At 39.6% G+C, this 16,188-nt stretch overlaps 1 protein-coding gene across 3 annotated transcripts in view; it reads right to left on the bottom strand.

Moving 5' to 3' along the window:
* tctn1 (tectonic family member 1) overlaps nucleotides 1–16,123 on the bottom strand; it is a 38,092-nt gene extending 21,969 nt beyond the window's left edge. Inside the window, exons 1-7 of one of the 3 annotated variants that reach the window (XM_020517075.2) lie at nucleotides 15,672–16,123; nucleotides 13,540–13,660; nucleotides 8,696–8,802; nucleotides 3,706–3,851; nucleotides 1,494–1,581; nucleotides 738–850; nucleotides 239–265 (exon numbers count right to left, since the gene is read on the bottom strand). In XM_020517075.2, the coding sequence (XP_020372664.1) occupies nucleotides 239–265; nucleotides 738–850; nucleotides 1,494–1,581; nucleotides 3,706–3,851; nucleotides 8,696–8,802; nucleotides 13,540–13,660; nucleotides 15,672–15,915 (846 nt within the window). In that variant the 5' untranslated portion in view covers nucleotides 15,916–16,123. The remainder of the gene's footprint in view (nucleotides 1–238; nucleotides 266–737; nucleotides 851–1,493; nucleotides 1,582–3,705; nucleotides 3,852–8,695; nucleotides 8,803–13,539; nucleotides 13,661–15,671) is intronic. The other 2 variants (XM_048611562.1, XM_048611563.1) reach the window with 2 other exon arrangements.
* Nucleotides 16,124–16,188: the final 65 nt, after the last annotated feature.

Raw genomic sequence — 16,188 nt, 5'->3', positions numbered from 1 at the left:
ACAATCTCACCCTAATATAAGTTTGGAAAGGCCAAATGACAACTGAGAACTGATAAGACTATGGGCTGCAGGCTCAATGGGCTCGTTCATCTTATGGCAAACAGAATTCCTGCGGAAATGTTAAATTATGGCAGAGAAGCATTCTTGGCAAGAATACATGGATTCACTGCTCTCTTCTGGAAGTAGGAGAGGTATTTCTGAGATGCCTTTATTGTGACCATTTCAAAAAAATACTTACAGCACTGTCTGAGCTTGCACTGGGGCTCTGAAAAATATTGTATTTGAACATATTAGTTTCTAGAGTTTTAAAGGGAAAGTTTTGATAAACTATTACTTTATTAACAAAAACATATAAATATTTAAAACAGCAGATTTGAAACTCTAATGTGGCAACTCCCTATAAATATGACCTTAGTTTTTAAACAAAGTGAGCATCAGCTACCCAAAGCAACATAAAAATGCCACAATTCAAAAAGATTATATTAAAATAGAAATAAATCGGTCATAATACAACCCACTTAATCAGTTGTTAATTATACATGTTTCATAATGCTAGACTTATTAAGTTAACAAATCCAGAAGTCTAATGCCCTGGCTTCAATTTGAGTTATAACATTACATTTGATGTTAGTGAAGAATTAAACATTTATTTTGCACATTTTGACTTAGAGCTATCACTCAAATATTTTTCATGACATATAGCATTTATAAAACAAACAAAACCGTGGCAAACTTACTGGCAAAATACTAAAATGGAGATAGCGTTGTATGCTTAATGCTCTAAAATTGCTGCAGTTTGCTGCTATATCAAATCTTCTGCTGCAATATGTTGCCTGATTTACTAAGAAGCCTACATAGAAACAAGAGTCAAAGATTATTAAGATACAAACTTTACATAAATTCAAAACCAAACTTTATGTCCTTCATCATTCGGTTCTGGATCATTAATAAATTAATATAGATTAGCATTAACAATATAAACTTCAATGGGCTTTTTTGAGGTAAAAATAATGGTGAGGCTTTCAGTGTTCATTGTTACTGGGAGTATAAATTGAACAGCAACTAATGGCAACTGCAACTGTGCATTTAAACATGAAAATCATAACGTTTTCTGAGAAGCACTGCTCATCCAGAAGCTGCAGTGTATCAGTATTTAATCAAGACACTAATGAAATACATGGAATGGTATGATGTTACTTGATAGATGCACAAAAAGCTCAGGAGAAAAAAAACGAGGCCCTATCTGCCCCATTGTAAAAAGAGGGCACTGCTTTGAAATAACTTGCTAATTGTAACAGTTTTGTTACAAATCCTCAGAGAAAATCTGTGGGTAAACATTGGTGTAAAGGACATAAGATGCTGTTCATCATCACTGACCACAAATTACAGTCCAATGATCAAAAAATCACCCCACATATTTTAAAACTGAATGTAGCTTTAAGTATGGAACTCCTGTTACCCTGCCCTGGTAAAATTAGTTGAACACATCTTACCTGCTGGGTTATTGTCAGTGCATTCAGATGTTGCCAGAGGAGCAGGAAGTCTCAGAAAATCATCAACTGCTTTAATAGGAACCCCATACTAAGTTGAAAATAAAAGGTAGCAAGTGGATTAGTACTAATAAATGTTTTTACCTTCACTGTTTGGAGATATTTAGACAATATGTATGTCAGAATATCAAAGAGATCTACTACTTTGTTCTTATTTAAATTGAGAAATGAGATTTGACACTGAAAGTGTTGATTAACTATTGTTAAATGCCTCCAAGAGTCTTAGCCCTTCACCATTGTTGCAACCTTCCTTACATCTTAACCATGACGTCCACATGGACTCTACTAATGGTAAGAAAATCTTCAATCATCTACCGCCCCCCCCAAGTTTAGGAACCAGTCCTTAATAGCTTTTATCTAGCTAGGTCTCTCCACATTTTAAAAAGTCTCCTGAAAACTTACATCTTCAATTACATTCTATAAATTAATTTAATTGCTGAATCAATCTATAATTCTAAATTCTAAATAAGAGCCACTTAGGCCTAGTGAATGAGGAAAAGCACCCTAACATTGACATAGAATCTTTACAAGAGCAAAAAAGGCAAAATAAAAAGAACTTATTCAACCATGAAATGATCCATTGACTGACTAGCTAACTAATCAACTAACTTTAAAAAAAAATACTGTTTTAAAAAAAGGCAAGTTACCATTTAAAGTTAATTAAGTTTCTACCAGGCTTAAAAAGGGACAAACAAGTTCCATGACAGCAGCCATAAACTAACAAACAAACAAAATAAACTAATAAACTACTTAGCAAGCACAGTGGCTCAGTGGTTAGCACCCTCAGGCGACTGTCTGTGTGGAGTTTGCACATTCTCCCTGTGTCTGCGTGGGTTTCCTCCGGGTACTCCGGTTTTCTCCCACAGTCCAAAGATGTGCAGGGTAGGTGGACTGGCCATGCTAAGTTGCCCGTAGTGTCTAGGGATGTTTAGGTTAGGCGGGTTAGGCATGGGGAAATGCAGGGGTAGGGCAATGAGTCGGGGTAGGATGCTGTTTGGAGGTGCGGTGTGGACTAGTTGGGCCGAATGTATTTGAGGTATGTAATTTTTGCCAGTTTATCAAGAGTGCCATTTCATAAGGCGCTAGTCAAAACAAAGTTTACTGTACATGTATTTGATTTATTACTTTCACTGTATCTCAGTACACATGACAAGTATTGTTTTGCATGCTATACACGCAAATCATACCTTACATAAGTACATCAGGGTAATAGAACAGAATGCAGAATATATGATGCAGGGAAAGATCAACTTTAATATACAAGAGGTCCATTCAAAAGTCTGATAACAGTGGGGAAGAAGATTTTCTTGAATCTGTTGGTATATGTTTTCAAACTTTTGTATCTTCTGCCCAACAGAAGAAGGTGGAAGACACTATACCTGGGTTGATTACTTTGGCTGCTTTCCCAAGGCAGTGGGAAATATAGACACAGTCAGTAGATGGAAGGCTGGTTTGCACTGAGCTGTCTTCACAACTCTCTAATTTCTTGCGGTTTTGGGCAACCATTCCGAACTTTCCTCTCTTTTAAAAGACACAGTAAATCTGCCTTCACCATATTCTCAGGCAGATCCTGAACAATTGCAGAGTTTTTAAAAAAATGTTGTCTTTGAATTGGTTTCCAAACACCATACATATCTTCCCTCTGGTTCTCAGCCCACCCACTGGTTGTCTCTATCTACTCTAAGAAACTCATGATTTTGAGCATCTTTATCCCATCTCCTTTCACTCAGCTTGCTCTTCTCAAAGGAGAACCCCAGTTTCTCCTTTTATTCATTCATGACATGTGGATACAACTGGCAAGACAAGCATTTATCGCCTTTGGGAAAATGGTGGTGAGCTACTTTCTGGAACTGCTGCAATCCAAGTTTTGAAGGTACTCCCACAGACTTTTTGGGTAGAAACCTCCAGGATTTTTTCCCCATCTTCTGGGTTCTTTATTTATTTAAATAATAGTGGTGTCAGAACCCATTATTATAATTTTCATCAAAATCAAAATGATTTAACAAACAACTGAGGTCAGGAATTTTAAGAAATCGATTAAAAAAACACTGGCTATTTGATTCAGACATTTTACAATCTCTTAATACAGAACTCAGAAATTGCAGACTACTGTGCTGACAAATGTGAACATTTCCATGGCATTTATGATTACTACCTGATAGCCTCTTGCCGTTGACTTGGATCTACTTGTAGTTGGTGGGTTTGGTGTACTAAAGGAAGAACCACCAAATTGTTTCATTAATCTGTCAAAATTATGAGTGGTTGGCACTTCTGGGGCAAAAAAAGATGATCCTGCTCTGTCTGATGATTAAAAAAAAGACATAAGAACAGAAGAAAAACAATTAGAATAAATGATTGGAAACAAACAGCCATTTATCAAAATTTGTGCAAATTGGAAAGAAACTTTCTGTAGTGGTCCAATTAAAATGCTAACATGTATGGTTCTTTTACAAAAACAAACTAGCACTTAGGTGTGATCTGTTGGTTTTCATTTGAACCTGGGATTACAAGTTATATATTTTGTGGTATAGATGTTTTTAGTTAACGTTGACATTGAAAAATACATCAAGATTTCAATTTGGTCCAGTCTTATCTTGCAAACTGATAGCTTGCTTTATGTAACTTCATTCATCGTATTTGATCAATTAATAGGAAATGTACAGAGAAATGCATGATTTTAATAAAAAGAAATCCAATGTAATATCTTCCATGTCTAAATGAATAAATGCAACATCTGGTGAAATACTTATTCAGAGAGATTAATATGGAAGTACCAATTTCTATATTAGGCTTGTGCGTACTTCACTTATTTCAGCCAGAATACCCATTAAAAGAGACGTGACTTTTGGCTTTTTTGAATTTTGTTTCTCAAAGCCCTGATTGTAAGGAATTTTAGCCCCAACTGCATTTGAAGACAATGTGTGATTGCCAAATGAGAACATGGGCTGAATAATATACCATTGCTTATTGTCCATGCTGACATGAGAAAACCAAGTGGCTAAAGGAGAGGTATATTAGCATCATGGATGCTTTAATAACATACATGGCCACTTCATCAATGGAATTGCATTCCAGCAGAAATCAGAATTTCAGAAGAGGCTAATCAGAAGATGAAGGCATGTTACAATTGGTACAGAAATTGTAATTTGCAAATTGTTAAAGGATTATTTCTCTTCAATTACTTAGATTGAAAAAGAGCTTCAAATAAAACTGTATAAATGATAAATTCTAGCAATGTCTCACTTCCAGAAATGAGAAAATTTAGAAATGAGAAATTTTAGAAATCCATAGCAAGCCAAAGATAAGACTGAAGTATTTGCAGTAATCCTCAGCCAGAAGTGCCAAGTGAATGATCCATCTCAGCCTCCTCCAGAGGAACGCACACCACAGAGTTAATCACCAGCCAACGTAATTCATTCCATGTGTCATCAAGAAAAGGCTGAAGGTACAGGATACTACAGAGGCTACATTCCCTCATTACAGTTTGGCAACAGTATTGCAGACCTGGGCTCCAAAACCGACTGCACTCTAGCTCCTCTGATGCTGCTTGGCCTGCTGTGTTCATCCAGCTCTACACCTTGCACTCTAACCAAGCTGTTTTAGTACAGCTACAACACTAGCATGTATCTGACAATGTAGAACATTGCCCATGTATTTCCTGTGCCACAAAGGGACAAATCCAACCCAGACGTGATCAGCCCACTAGTCTGCTCTTAATCAACAGTAAAGCAATAGAAAGAATCATCAATTGTGTTATCAAGCAGCACCTGCTCAGCAATAACCTCCTCAGTGATTTCAATTTGGGTTCAGTTTTCAGGGACACTCATCTCCTGACCTCATTACAATCGTGGTTCAAACATGGACATAATAGCTGAATGTGGTTGTTTACTTGCTCACCGAGCTGGTAAGGGCCTGATCAAGTCCATCCTTGAATATTGTGGGAGACAAGGGAAGAAATTTCAGAGGCCCTTGCAGAGATTTTTGCTTCATCTTTAGCCACTGGTGAAGTTCCAGAAGACTGGAAGGTGGCTAATGTTGTTCCATTGTTTAAGAAAGGTAGCAATGACAAGCCAGGGAACTACAGGCCAGTGAGCCTTACATCAGTGGTATTAGAGAGGATACTGAGGGACAGGATCAACCAATATTTGGATAGTCAGTCAGCATGGATTTGTGTGCGGTAAGTCATGTCTGACAAATCTTTTAGAGTTTTTCAAAGACGTAACCAGGAGGATGGATGAGGGTAGGGCAGTGGATGTTGCCTATACATAATTTAGTAAAGACAAGGTTCTGCACAGCAGGCGAATCATGAAAATTAGGTTGCATGGGATCCAGGGAGAGCTAGATAATTGAATTCAAAATTAGCTCGATGGTAGGAAGCTGAGGGTGATGGTTGAAGGTTGTTTCTCGGACTGGAAGCTCGTGACTAGTGGTGTGCAACAGGGGTCGATGCTGGGGCCTTTGTTATTCGTTTTTTACATAAATGATCTGGATGTGAATGTACAAGGCATGATTAGTAAGTTTGTGGATGATACAAAATTAGGAGATATCATTGATAGTGAAGGTTATCAAAAATTACACAGGGATCTGATCAGATGAGGGAGTGGGCTGAGGATTGGCAAATGCAATTCAATACAGATAAACGTGAGGTGTTGCACTTTGGAAAGTCAAACCAGTGTAGGACTTATACAGTAAATGGTAAGGTCCTGAGGAGTGTTGTGGAACAGAGGGACCTAGGAGTACCAGTACACGGTTTGTTGAAAGCAGTGTCACAGGTGGGCAGGGTGGTGAAGAAGGATTTAGTATGCTGGCCTTTGTCGGTCAAGGCATTGAGTATAGGAGTTGGGACTTTGTGTTACAGTTGTATAACTCATTGGTGCAGCCGTACTTGGAGTATCGAGTACAGTTTTGGTCAGCCTGTTATAGGAAAGACATAGTTAAACTGGAAAGTTGTGCAAAGAAGATTTATGAAGATGTTGCCAGGACTAGTAGGCCTGAGTTATAGAGAGAGGTTGGCCAGGATAGGACTTTATTCCTTGGAACATAGGAGAATGAGGGGTGACCTTTTTGAGGTATATAAAATCATGAGGGGCATAGTTAAGATGAATGCATATAGTCCTTTTCCCAGGGATGGGGAATTGAAAACTAGAGGTCATAGGTTTAAGGTGAAAGGGGATAGACTTAAGAAGGACCTGAGGAGCAACTTCTTCACGTAAAGAGTGGTGCACATATGGAATGGGCTGCCAGATAAAGTGGTTGAGGCAGCTACAATAGCAACATCTAAAAAAACACTTGGAAGGGTACATGGATGAGAAGGGTTTAGAAGAATATGGACCAAATGTAGGCAATTGGAATAGCTGAGTGGGCACCACAGTCAACATGGACCAGTTTGGGCCGAAGGGCTAGTTTCCATACTGTATTACTCTATGACTCTATTCCAGTGCAGCCAGGAAGTCAGTTTTATTAGCATCTCTGTAATTGTAGTTCAGTCTGCATACCAGGATGGCTTTTTTGGTGTCACTGAGTGGCCAGTCAGATAGGTTCCTTATCCAAATGTCTGCCCTGTCTATGTCATTACTGTGGATAAGGTTAGTCAGTTTTTTCCTGTAGGGCCTGTCTTTTCTTGATCCTGGTTTTCTGTTGTTTCATGATAATGGCTCATTCTAGTGTTGCAGTCCATTCTTGTCTGGTCAAGTTTGAATACAAAGTTTTTTGGCACACAATTTCCAGCTTACATTTGTGAAGGCATTGGTAATCATTACCCGTAGCATTCTGTGGCTATTCTGTGCAGCTGTTTTCTGTGCTTGTGGGTTGTTTAGCGGTGGCTGGTATTTTACACTGTGTGGCAGTACCTGTTTTCTGATACATTCATGTCAGAAGTAAAGTTGCTCGTGGGTGGCACTCAGTCAGATGGCATTCGTTTCCCATCGTCAGGCTAGTTTGAGCATGTTGCGCAACCGGGAAAGAACACTGCCCCTTCACCAGAGGCGCACTGATGCTGTTACCTAGTATGGTGATGAAATGTCTGCAAACAAACCTACCAGCTCGCAAAGCAAATCAACAACCACATCAACAACCTGAGCTACAAATCTTCTCAAAAATCTTGAATAATAGCTGAATTGCAGACCGGAATTGAGAGTGACTTCCTATGGTGTTAGGGTCACATCCAGGAGCCCTAGCAAAATTAGGATCAAAGGGAATCAGAAGAAACTCTTCGCTTGTTGGAATTATACCTAGATCAAAGGAAGGTGGTTCTGGTTGTTGGAGATCAGTCAACTCAGCCCCAGGCCATCCTTTAAGGAATTCCTCAAGGTTGTGGCCTCAACCCATCCATTTTCAGCCACTTCATCAATGACCTACACTATATCACAAGGTTAGAAGAGGAGATGGTTCCACAGATTCTAGCTCCATTCACAACTCCTCAGATATTGAAGCAGTCCATGTCCAAATGCAGCAAGACGTGGAAAATATCCATGCAACAATTGGCAAGTAACATTTATATTACACAAGTGTCATTGCAATGACCATCTCAAATGCCATCACATCCACAAACATTCACTCCTTCCACTACCAACACACAGTAGCAGAAAGTAGCATCTACAAGATACAATGTAGAAATTCACCAAGGCTTGTTAGATACCTTTCAAACCCACAACCACTGCCATCCAGAAGGACGAGGGCAGCAGATATAGGGGAACACCTGCAAGTTCATCTCCTTCCCCTCCAAGCCACTGACCATCCTGATTCATAAATAATCACTGTTCCTTCATGGTTGCTGGAACAAAATCCTAGAACTCATTACCTAACAACACTGTCTTTCTACACCAAATGGACAGCAGCAATTCAAGAAGGCAGTTCACCAGAACTTTCTCAAGGGCATCCAGGGATTGGCAAGCCAGGGAGCCCACATTCTCCAAACGATATTTTTTAAAAGACGTATGAGCAATGCTTCTGTGTTAGGCAAGTGCATGATTGGGTATATTTTATTGCCACACAAGCAATTCAAATATTAAATAAAAACAGAAAGAAAATATTATGTGGTTACATATTATTATAGTTTCATTTTTAATTTAAATACAGTGTTACAGTGCAAATAAAATATAACATTTAAAGAAAATAGATTACATGTGCTCCTATATTTCACTTACAATTGTTTGTCTTAATACAAAAGATGCTGGGGTTGATCAAGGATACAGATTTATTCCAATTCAAAGTATACATTGCTGCCTCTTGATTGCAAAGCTCACGATCACCCCTGCATGGAGTTCAAGAAATATTCGTACATTGAAAGATTATAAGGTTCTGTTTTAATTTTCTAAGGAACACATGGAAAACAAAAAATATGTTAAAAATTCCATTTATATGTGTTGACAACACAAGTAATAGTGAGAAAACTTCAAAATCATGTTAGAAAACACAACAATTAATAGACGACAAGCTCACCAAAAATCCAGACTGAAAACAAAAAGTGCTGGAAATCACAGGTCAGGCAGCATCCATGGAGAGACAGTAAGCTAACTTTTCGAGTCTTGATGACTATTCATCAGAGCTGACGTGAAGCATGGAGGGGGCAGCATTTGTGCAATGGTGGGAGGTGGGGGTGGAGTGCAGGAGGAGAAAGAGTGTTGATAGTGCAGATTAAGTGATCTGAATGTGAGAATGGCAGAACAATGGTGTGTCTAACTGCCAAACTGGGAAGAACAGACAGTCCCAGTGGAGTGGAGGGAGGGGAGAGAGAACGTGGTGACAGAGAATGTATCAAGTAAAGCTAAAATAAAGGGAAGGAATGGGAGTGGGTTCACAACCTGAAGTTGTTGAACTCAATATTAAGTCCAGAAGGTTGTAAAGTGCCTATCTGAAGTCAAGATGTTGTTCCTCCAGTTTAAGCTGTAAATCACTGGAGCACTGCAGCATGCCGAGGACAGACTAGTGGGCATGTGAGCAGGATGCTGTGTTAAAATGACTGCTTATAGGAAGGTTGGGGTAATGCTTGCACACAGACCAGAGGTGTTCTGCAATGTGGACACCCAATCTGCGTTTGGCTTCTCCAGGTAGAGTAGGCTACACTGGGTGCAGCGAATGGAATACACCAGATTGGAGGAGGTTCAGTGAAATGCTGCTTCACCTACAAAGACTGTTTAGGCCCTTGGATGGTGAGCAAAGAGGAGGTGAAAGGGCAGGTGTTGCACCTTCTGTGGTTACGTGGGAAGGTGCTGTGGGACGGGGGGTTGGTGTTGGTGGTCAAGGAATGGACTGGGATGTACTGGAGGGAACAATCCTTGTAAAATTGAGACGGGGGAGTGAGGGGAAGATGTGTTTGGTGGTGGTGTTCTCCTGAAGTTGTCTGAAATGTTAGTTTTCCTGATAAAGACAGATTAAAACTAATTATTTCATATTTTTGGTATTTCACTGAAACTATCATGTATTCCCTGTGGCTCTATCCACACCCTGATTTTTCTTTTATCAGTTGTGTGTCTAAAATGTACATTTTCCTTTTATCTTCCTAGACAATCAAGTTTTACACTTCTTTTGTTACATTTTAAAAAAAAAAACTTTTTTAAAAATCATTTTGTATTCTCTTTGGTCATTTTCTCCCTTTCCGGCCAAGGGTGTGTATCTCCTCAATTTTGCCCCTATTCCTTACTCTTTTTTGTGAAGGCATTAGAGCGCGTGCAGAAACAGTTCACAAGAATGAGATAAGAAATTTCAGTTACAGTGATAGTTGGAGAAGGTGGGACTGTTCTCCTTGAGAAGATAAGAAACAGTTGACAGGAGATTTGATTGAGATACTATATTCAACATACAATCATAAGAATTAGGATCAGGCATATGCCATTTGATCCTTCTGGTCCATATTAGCTGATCTAAATTGTGACATCAACTCTATATTCCTGCCAACCGCTGATAACCACTGACTCCCTTATTAGTCAAGAATTTATCTACCTCTTCCCTTAAAAATATTCAATGATCCTGCCTTCACTATTTTCTCGGGAACAGGGTCCCAAAGACACTCAATCATCAAACCCAAAGAAGAAAAAAAATCTTCTTCATATCAGTTTTATATTAGAGGACCCCGACTTTTAAACTATGTACCCTAGTTGTTCTAATCTTTCCCATAAAGGGAAACTATCCTTTTGACATTCATCCTGGTAAGTCCCCTCAGGATTCTATATGACTCAATAAGAACACCTCTCATTCTTTAAAACTTGAATGGATACCAGCACAGCCTGTTCAACCTTTCCTTTTAAGATAATCTCACATTCCAGTTATCATTAGAATGAACATTCTCTGAACTGCCTCTAATGCATTTACATCCTCTCATAAATCAGATCGCTAAAACCATACACAGTACTCCACATGTCATCGAGTTATAAGAAAATGGCCCTATTTTTATATTCCATTCCCCTTTAAATATACAAGATTTCATTTGCCTTCCTAATCACTTACTCTACCTGTTTACAAACTTTGGGATTCATATATTCAGAACAAAGAACCCTCAATTTTGCAGAATTCTGTAATCTCTCTCCAGTTAAATAATACTGGGCTTTCCTATGTATTTTTATTCACTCATGAGACATGGGTATTGCTGACAGGGCCAGGCATTTATTGCCTATCCCTCGTTGCCCTTGAATGGTGGTAATAAGTTTGAACTGCTGTAGTCCATATGCTCTAGATAAATTCACAATGTTGTTATGGAGAGAATTTTAGGAATTTGATCTAGTAGTAGTGAAGGAATGGTGATATATCTGTGGCTTGAAGGGGAACTCGAAGGTGGTGGTGTTCCCATATATCTGCTGTCCTTGTCATTTTAGGTAGAAATATTGTGGGTTTGGAAGGTGCTGTCTAAGAACCTGAGGTGAATTTCTGCAATGCATCTTGTGGCTAGCACACACAGCTGCGACTGAACATTGGTGGTGGATGGCTGAATGTTGTGGTCGTGGTGCCAATCATATGAGCTGCTTTGTCCTGCCTGGTCAAGCTTTTTGAGTGTGTTTGGAGTTACACTGATCCAGGTAAGTGGCAAGTATTGCATCACACTCCTGACTTATGCATTGTTGATATGGACAGGCTTTGGAGAGTCAGGAGGTGCATAACTCACTAAAGTATTCCTAGCCTCTGACCTGCTCTTGTAGTCACTGCATTTATATGGCGGGCCCAGTCCAGTTCTGATCAATGGTAACCTTCAGGATGTTGATAGTAGGGTATTTAGTAATGATAACACCACTAAATATCAAGGGGCAGTGGTTAGACTGTCTTATCAGAGAAGGTCATTGCCTGCATTTACATGGTGTGATAGCATTGTGGGTCAACCCACAGCAGGAGGACTGCAGCGGTTCAAGAAGGCAGCTCACCACCATCATCTCAAGGGCATCTAGGGATGGGCAAGAAATGCTGGCCAGCCAGCGATGCCCACATCCCACAAATGAATAGAGAAAAAAATATTTGCCACTGGCCATCCAAAGCCTGGATGTTGTCCAGGTCTTGTCGCATTTCGACATGAATTTTGTCAGTATCTGAGGAGTCGCAAATGGTGCCGGAGATTTTGCAATCATTGGCAAACATCCACATTTCTGACTTTATGATAGAGGGAAGGTCATTGATCAAGCAGCAAAACATGGTTGGGCCTGGGACACTACCCTAAGGAATACCTGCTGAGATGAATGACCTCCAACAACCACAACCATCTTTCTATGTGCTAGGTATGGCTACAACCAGAGGAGAGCTTTCCCTCTGATTCCAAATGCCAAAGTAGACAAATTCACATTTTCCACCTTACATTCCATCTTAGTTGCCCATTCAAAATTGAGGGGTCTGTACAATAGATAGTAGATATGGTGGAAGGACTGAGAATCAGAGAACACAGATTTAAGGTAATTGGCAAAATAAGTAATGACAACATAAGGAAAAAGGTTTTCCTATATCAAATGATTGAGATCAGGAATGCATTAGCTCAGAATCAGCTGAAAGGAAAGTCAATTGAGGCTTTCAAAAGAGAATTGGATCATTATCTGAAAAGGAAAAAAAATTGTCGGGCAATGGGGAAAAGGTTGGGGAGAAATGCTAAGTAAATTGCTCCTTCCAAAGGCCCATGAAGACATGAAAGGATGAATGGGGGTAGGGGAGATTGGTGAAGCCACGTAGCAATTTGAAAACAAGGAGAATTTTAAAATCAAAACATTTCTTAACCAGATCCAGTGTAGGTCAGAAATCACAGGTAATGGATAAACAGGATGCTGTATGAACTAAGGAACAAGTGGAGTTTTTGCTGACTTCAAGTTTTCAGAGGGTCGAACATAGGAGGCCAGCTGGAAATGAATTGGAATATCTCAAATCCAGAGGTAACAAAGGCATGAATTAGGGTTTCAGCAGAGAAGCTGAGGTAGGAATGGAGTTTTTTCATTAACTCGTGGGATGCAGTTGTCACTGGCTGGGCCAGCATTTATTTCCCCCTCCCTAGATACCCTTGAGAAGGTGGTGATGAGCTGCCTTCTTGAACTGTTGCAGTCCATGTGCTATAGGTAGACCTACAACAACATTAGGAACAGAATTCCAGGAATCTGACCCAGCGGCACTGAAAGAATGGGGAAATGTTTTCAAGTCAGGATGGTGAGTGACTCAGAGGGACTTCTCGTGTATGTTATGAGTGACAGGAAGAAAAATGAAAATTACTGGTATGAAAAGGAAAGGTTCTGAGGTACATAAAATGGAGAGGAGCAGGAAAGACATAGATATTTGAAAACGAGAGTGAATACTTAAGGAATGATACACAGGCACTATGGTTGGTGGTCTTAGTCAGTTTATAGCAGGTAACTACAAAATAATATACCGGAAATCAAATGTTATTAAAAAAAAATCAACGAACTATAAAAAAGAATTATAGTTACAATTTAAGAAAATCTGAATTTACTGGATCTAAGTAAATGCGCAATCATATCAAATCAATTAAGGTTTTATCAATGCATAAATTAATTCATTTCTCAGTTTAACTTACATGACAATCTTAATATCACAGGTTGTAAAAGTAGCTCGATCAGATTTTCTACAGTCTGGATCACAGCAGCAATTTATATCACACTGTTCCACCAGTAAGTTGCAAACACACAAAGAGTGAACTGAAAGGGCAAAAATGTACCAAAGTGATCATAAAATTAAAAACAATGAGATACATTTCCAATTTATCAATTCTGGTGAAATTAGTGATGGATATATTGACTGATCAATAAAAACTGCATATCATACAATGCAGAGCTCCCTCAGTAATACACTGGAAAGTCAGCCAAAATACATACTCACATTCCTGAGGTCATCATGAGTGTATGATCTCTTTATGAGAGACATAAACCCTATAATGTAACATCTCTTTAATATTTACTTAATATTAAATTTGAAAGGGTTCAGAAAAGATTTACAAGGATATTAGAGATAACAAGGTGTAGAGCTGGATGAACACAGCAGGCCAAGCAGCATCAGAGGAGCAGGAAGGCTGACGTTTCGGGCCTAGACCCTTCTTCAGAAATATTGCCAGGGTTGGTGGGTCTGAGTTATACAGAGAGGCTAAATTGCCTGGGGCTATTTTCCCTGGAGTGTCGGAAGTTGAGGAGTGACCTTATAGAGGTTTATAAAATCATGAGGAGCATGGATAAGATAAATAACCAAGGTCTTTTTCCCAGGGTAGTGGAGTCCAAAACTAGAGGGCATAGATTTAAGGTGAGGAGGGAAAGATTTAAAAAGGGACCTAACAGACAGAAAGCGTCTGTGCTCAGCTACTGCAATGTAAGACTTCTGTCTAATTTGTTTACATGACTGTAATGACTATCCTTTTAACAATATCTTATTTCTGTAAAATAATGCAACCACTTTTCTTTTTTATTCCTTTTTTCATATCTAAGATTGGTGCCTAGGTACTTGTGCCTCAGATGGTGCCATAAGAGGCGACAATGTAAAACTTTTCACTATATGTCTGTACTTGAGTACACATGACAATAAAGAATATTCTAGAGATAGTAGGAACTGCAGATGCTGGAGAATCTGAGATAACAAGGTGTAGAGCTGGATGAACACAGCAGGCCAAGCAGCATCAGAGAGCAGGAAGGCTGACGTTTCGGGCCTAGACCCTTATTCAGAAAATGTTTCAGGAGTCGCAGGGAGAAACGCTTCTGAAGGATCTCAATGTTCTGAATGTAGACATTGTCACGGTTGGGGAGGAAGGGTCTAGGCCCGAAACGTCAGCCTTCCTGCTCCTCTGATGCTGCTTGGCCTGCTGTGTTCATCCAGCTCTACACCTTGTTATCAAAGAATATTCTAAATTCTTGTTCATGCAGAGAGTGGTGCGCATGAGCTGCCACAGGAAGTGGTAGATGCTGATACAATTACAATATTTAAAAGGCATCTGGATGGATACATGAATAGGAAGGATTCAGAGAGATATCGGCCAAATGCTGGCAAGTGCGACTAGATTTATTTAGGATATCAGGTTGGCATGGATGAATTGAACTGAAGGGCTTGTTTCCATGCTGTACAACACCCTGACTCTATTTACTAATTAATTCAAAACTGATATTGATATGAAAATTATTGACACTAATTCTGGGAAGGATAGGCATCTGGTTCAGAATAAAACCCCAGAGCACAGATTTCATTCCTGTTCTGACTGACAAGTGATGGCATTTCTAGACCAGGTGGTACATAAACTTGGGTCTTCTGGACCAGTTATGTTTATAGATATTTTCTTAATCAACTTGCCCAGAGATGTATGGAGCAGTTGGGACTTGAACATGGTCTCCTGGTCTAGAAGTAGGGACACTACCACAATTCTACAAAAAAAAAACACCCTCCTCCCACCTACATTCCGGGTAAAGTAGACGTGGTACCTGTCTCCCTGCTCTGCCCGTGAAAAAAAGGTAATAACAGCTACCAATCACTGAGGAAATTATCAAAAATTAGCTCGGGGACGATCACTCATGGAAAGGATGGACTGATTATAGAACTGAGTCCTTGTCCAAGGTTAATATTTTTGATCTTTGGGAACACAAGTTCTGTTCCTTCTTACGTTTATTCTGCGGTTTTTAAGAAAAAAATAACTCGCGTTTAAACATAGCGAAGCATACAGGAACATAAACCTACCGTTTATTTCAAGGTCTGGCAGTGTACCTACTCGCGGCAGAACCTCACTTTGAGTTAATGTCGATGAAGTTGTTGTTAAATCTGTCCACTGATCGACGAAGCTCGTGGTATTACCAGAGCCAGAATTCAACGGATGTGGAGTACTCACAACTTCAGTCAGATTATTGTCGGCAAGCAGATTGCCCTCAATAACGCTGTTTAACAAGAGTCTCATAACAATCCATAAAAAAACGGTCAGCTCCATCGCCGTGGGCAACCATTAAACAAGCAATAACCATCAGTATCCGCTTCCTGTCGGCTGATTGGAGCAATCTGCGGCAAAATTTATGAAAAGTAAATCACTGGGCGTCACCGTCAGGTATGTGTATTAAAAAAGAGAAAACATAATTTTAAGATGCAGCATGAAGTTTGAGCTTACAAGACGTCACCGCGCCTGACGTCATGCGCCGTTTAAAAAAACACTGTGACGTAAGCACGGCGATGACGCTTTGCCCTGTCCTTGGGGGTTGGGGTTCGG

The sequence above is a fragment of the Rhincodon typus genome, chromosome 24 (genome assembly GCF_021869965.1).
Source record: "Rhincodon typus isolate 14 chromosome 24, sRhiTyp1.1, whole genome shotgun sequence".
In the NCBI taxonomy this organism is placed as follows: domain Eukaryota; kingdom Metazoa; phylum Chordata; class Chondrichthyes; order Orectolobiformes; family Rhincodontidae; genus Rhincodon; species Rhincodon typus.
Note: the sequence above shows the minus strand (reverse complement) of the source record. Positions and strands in the feature narration are given on the sequence as shown.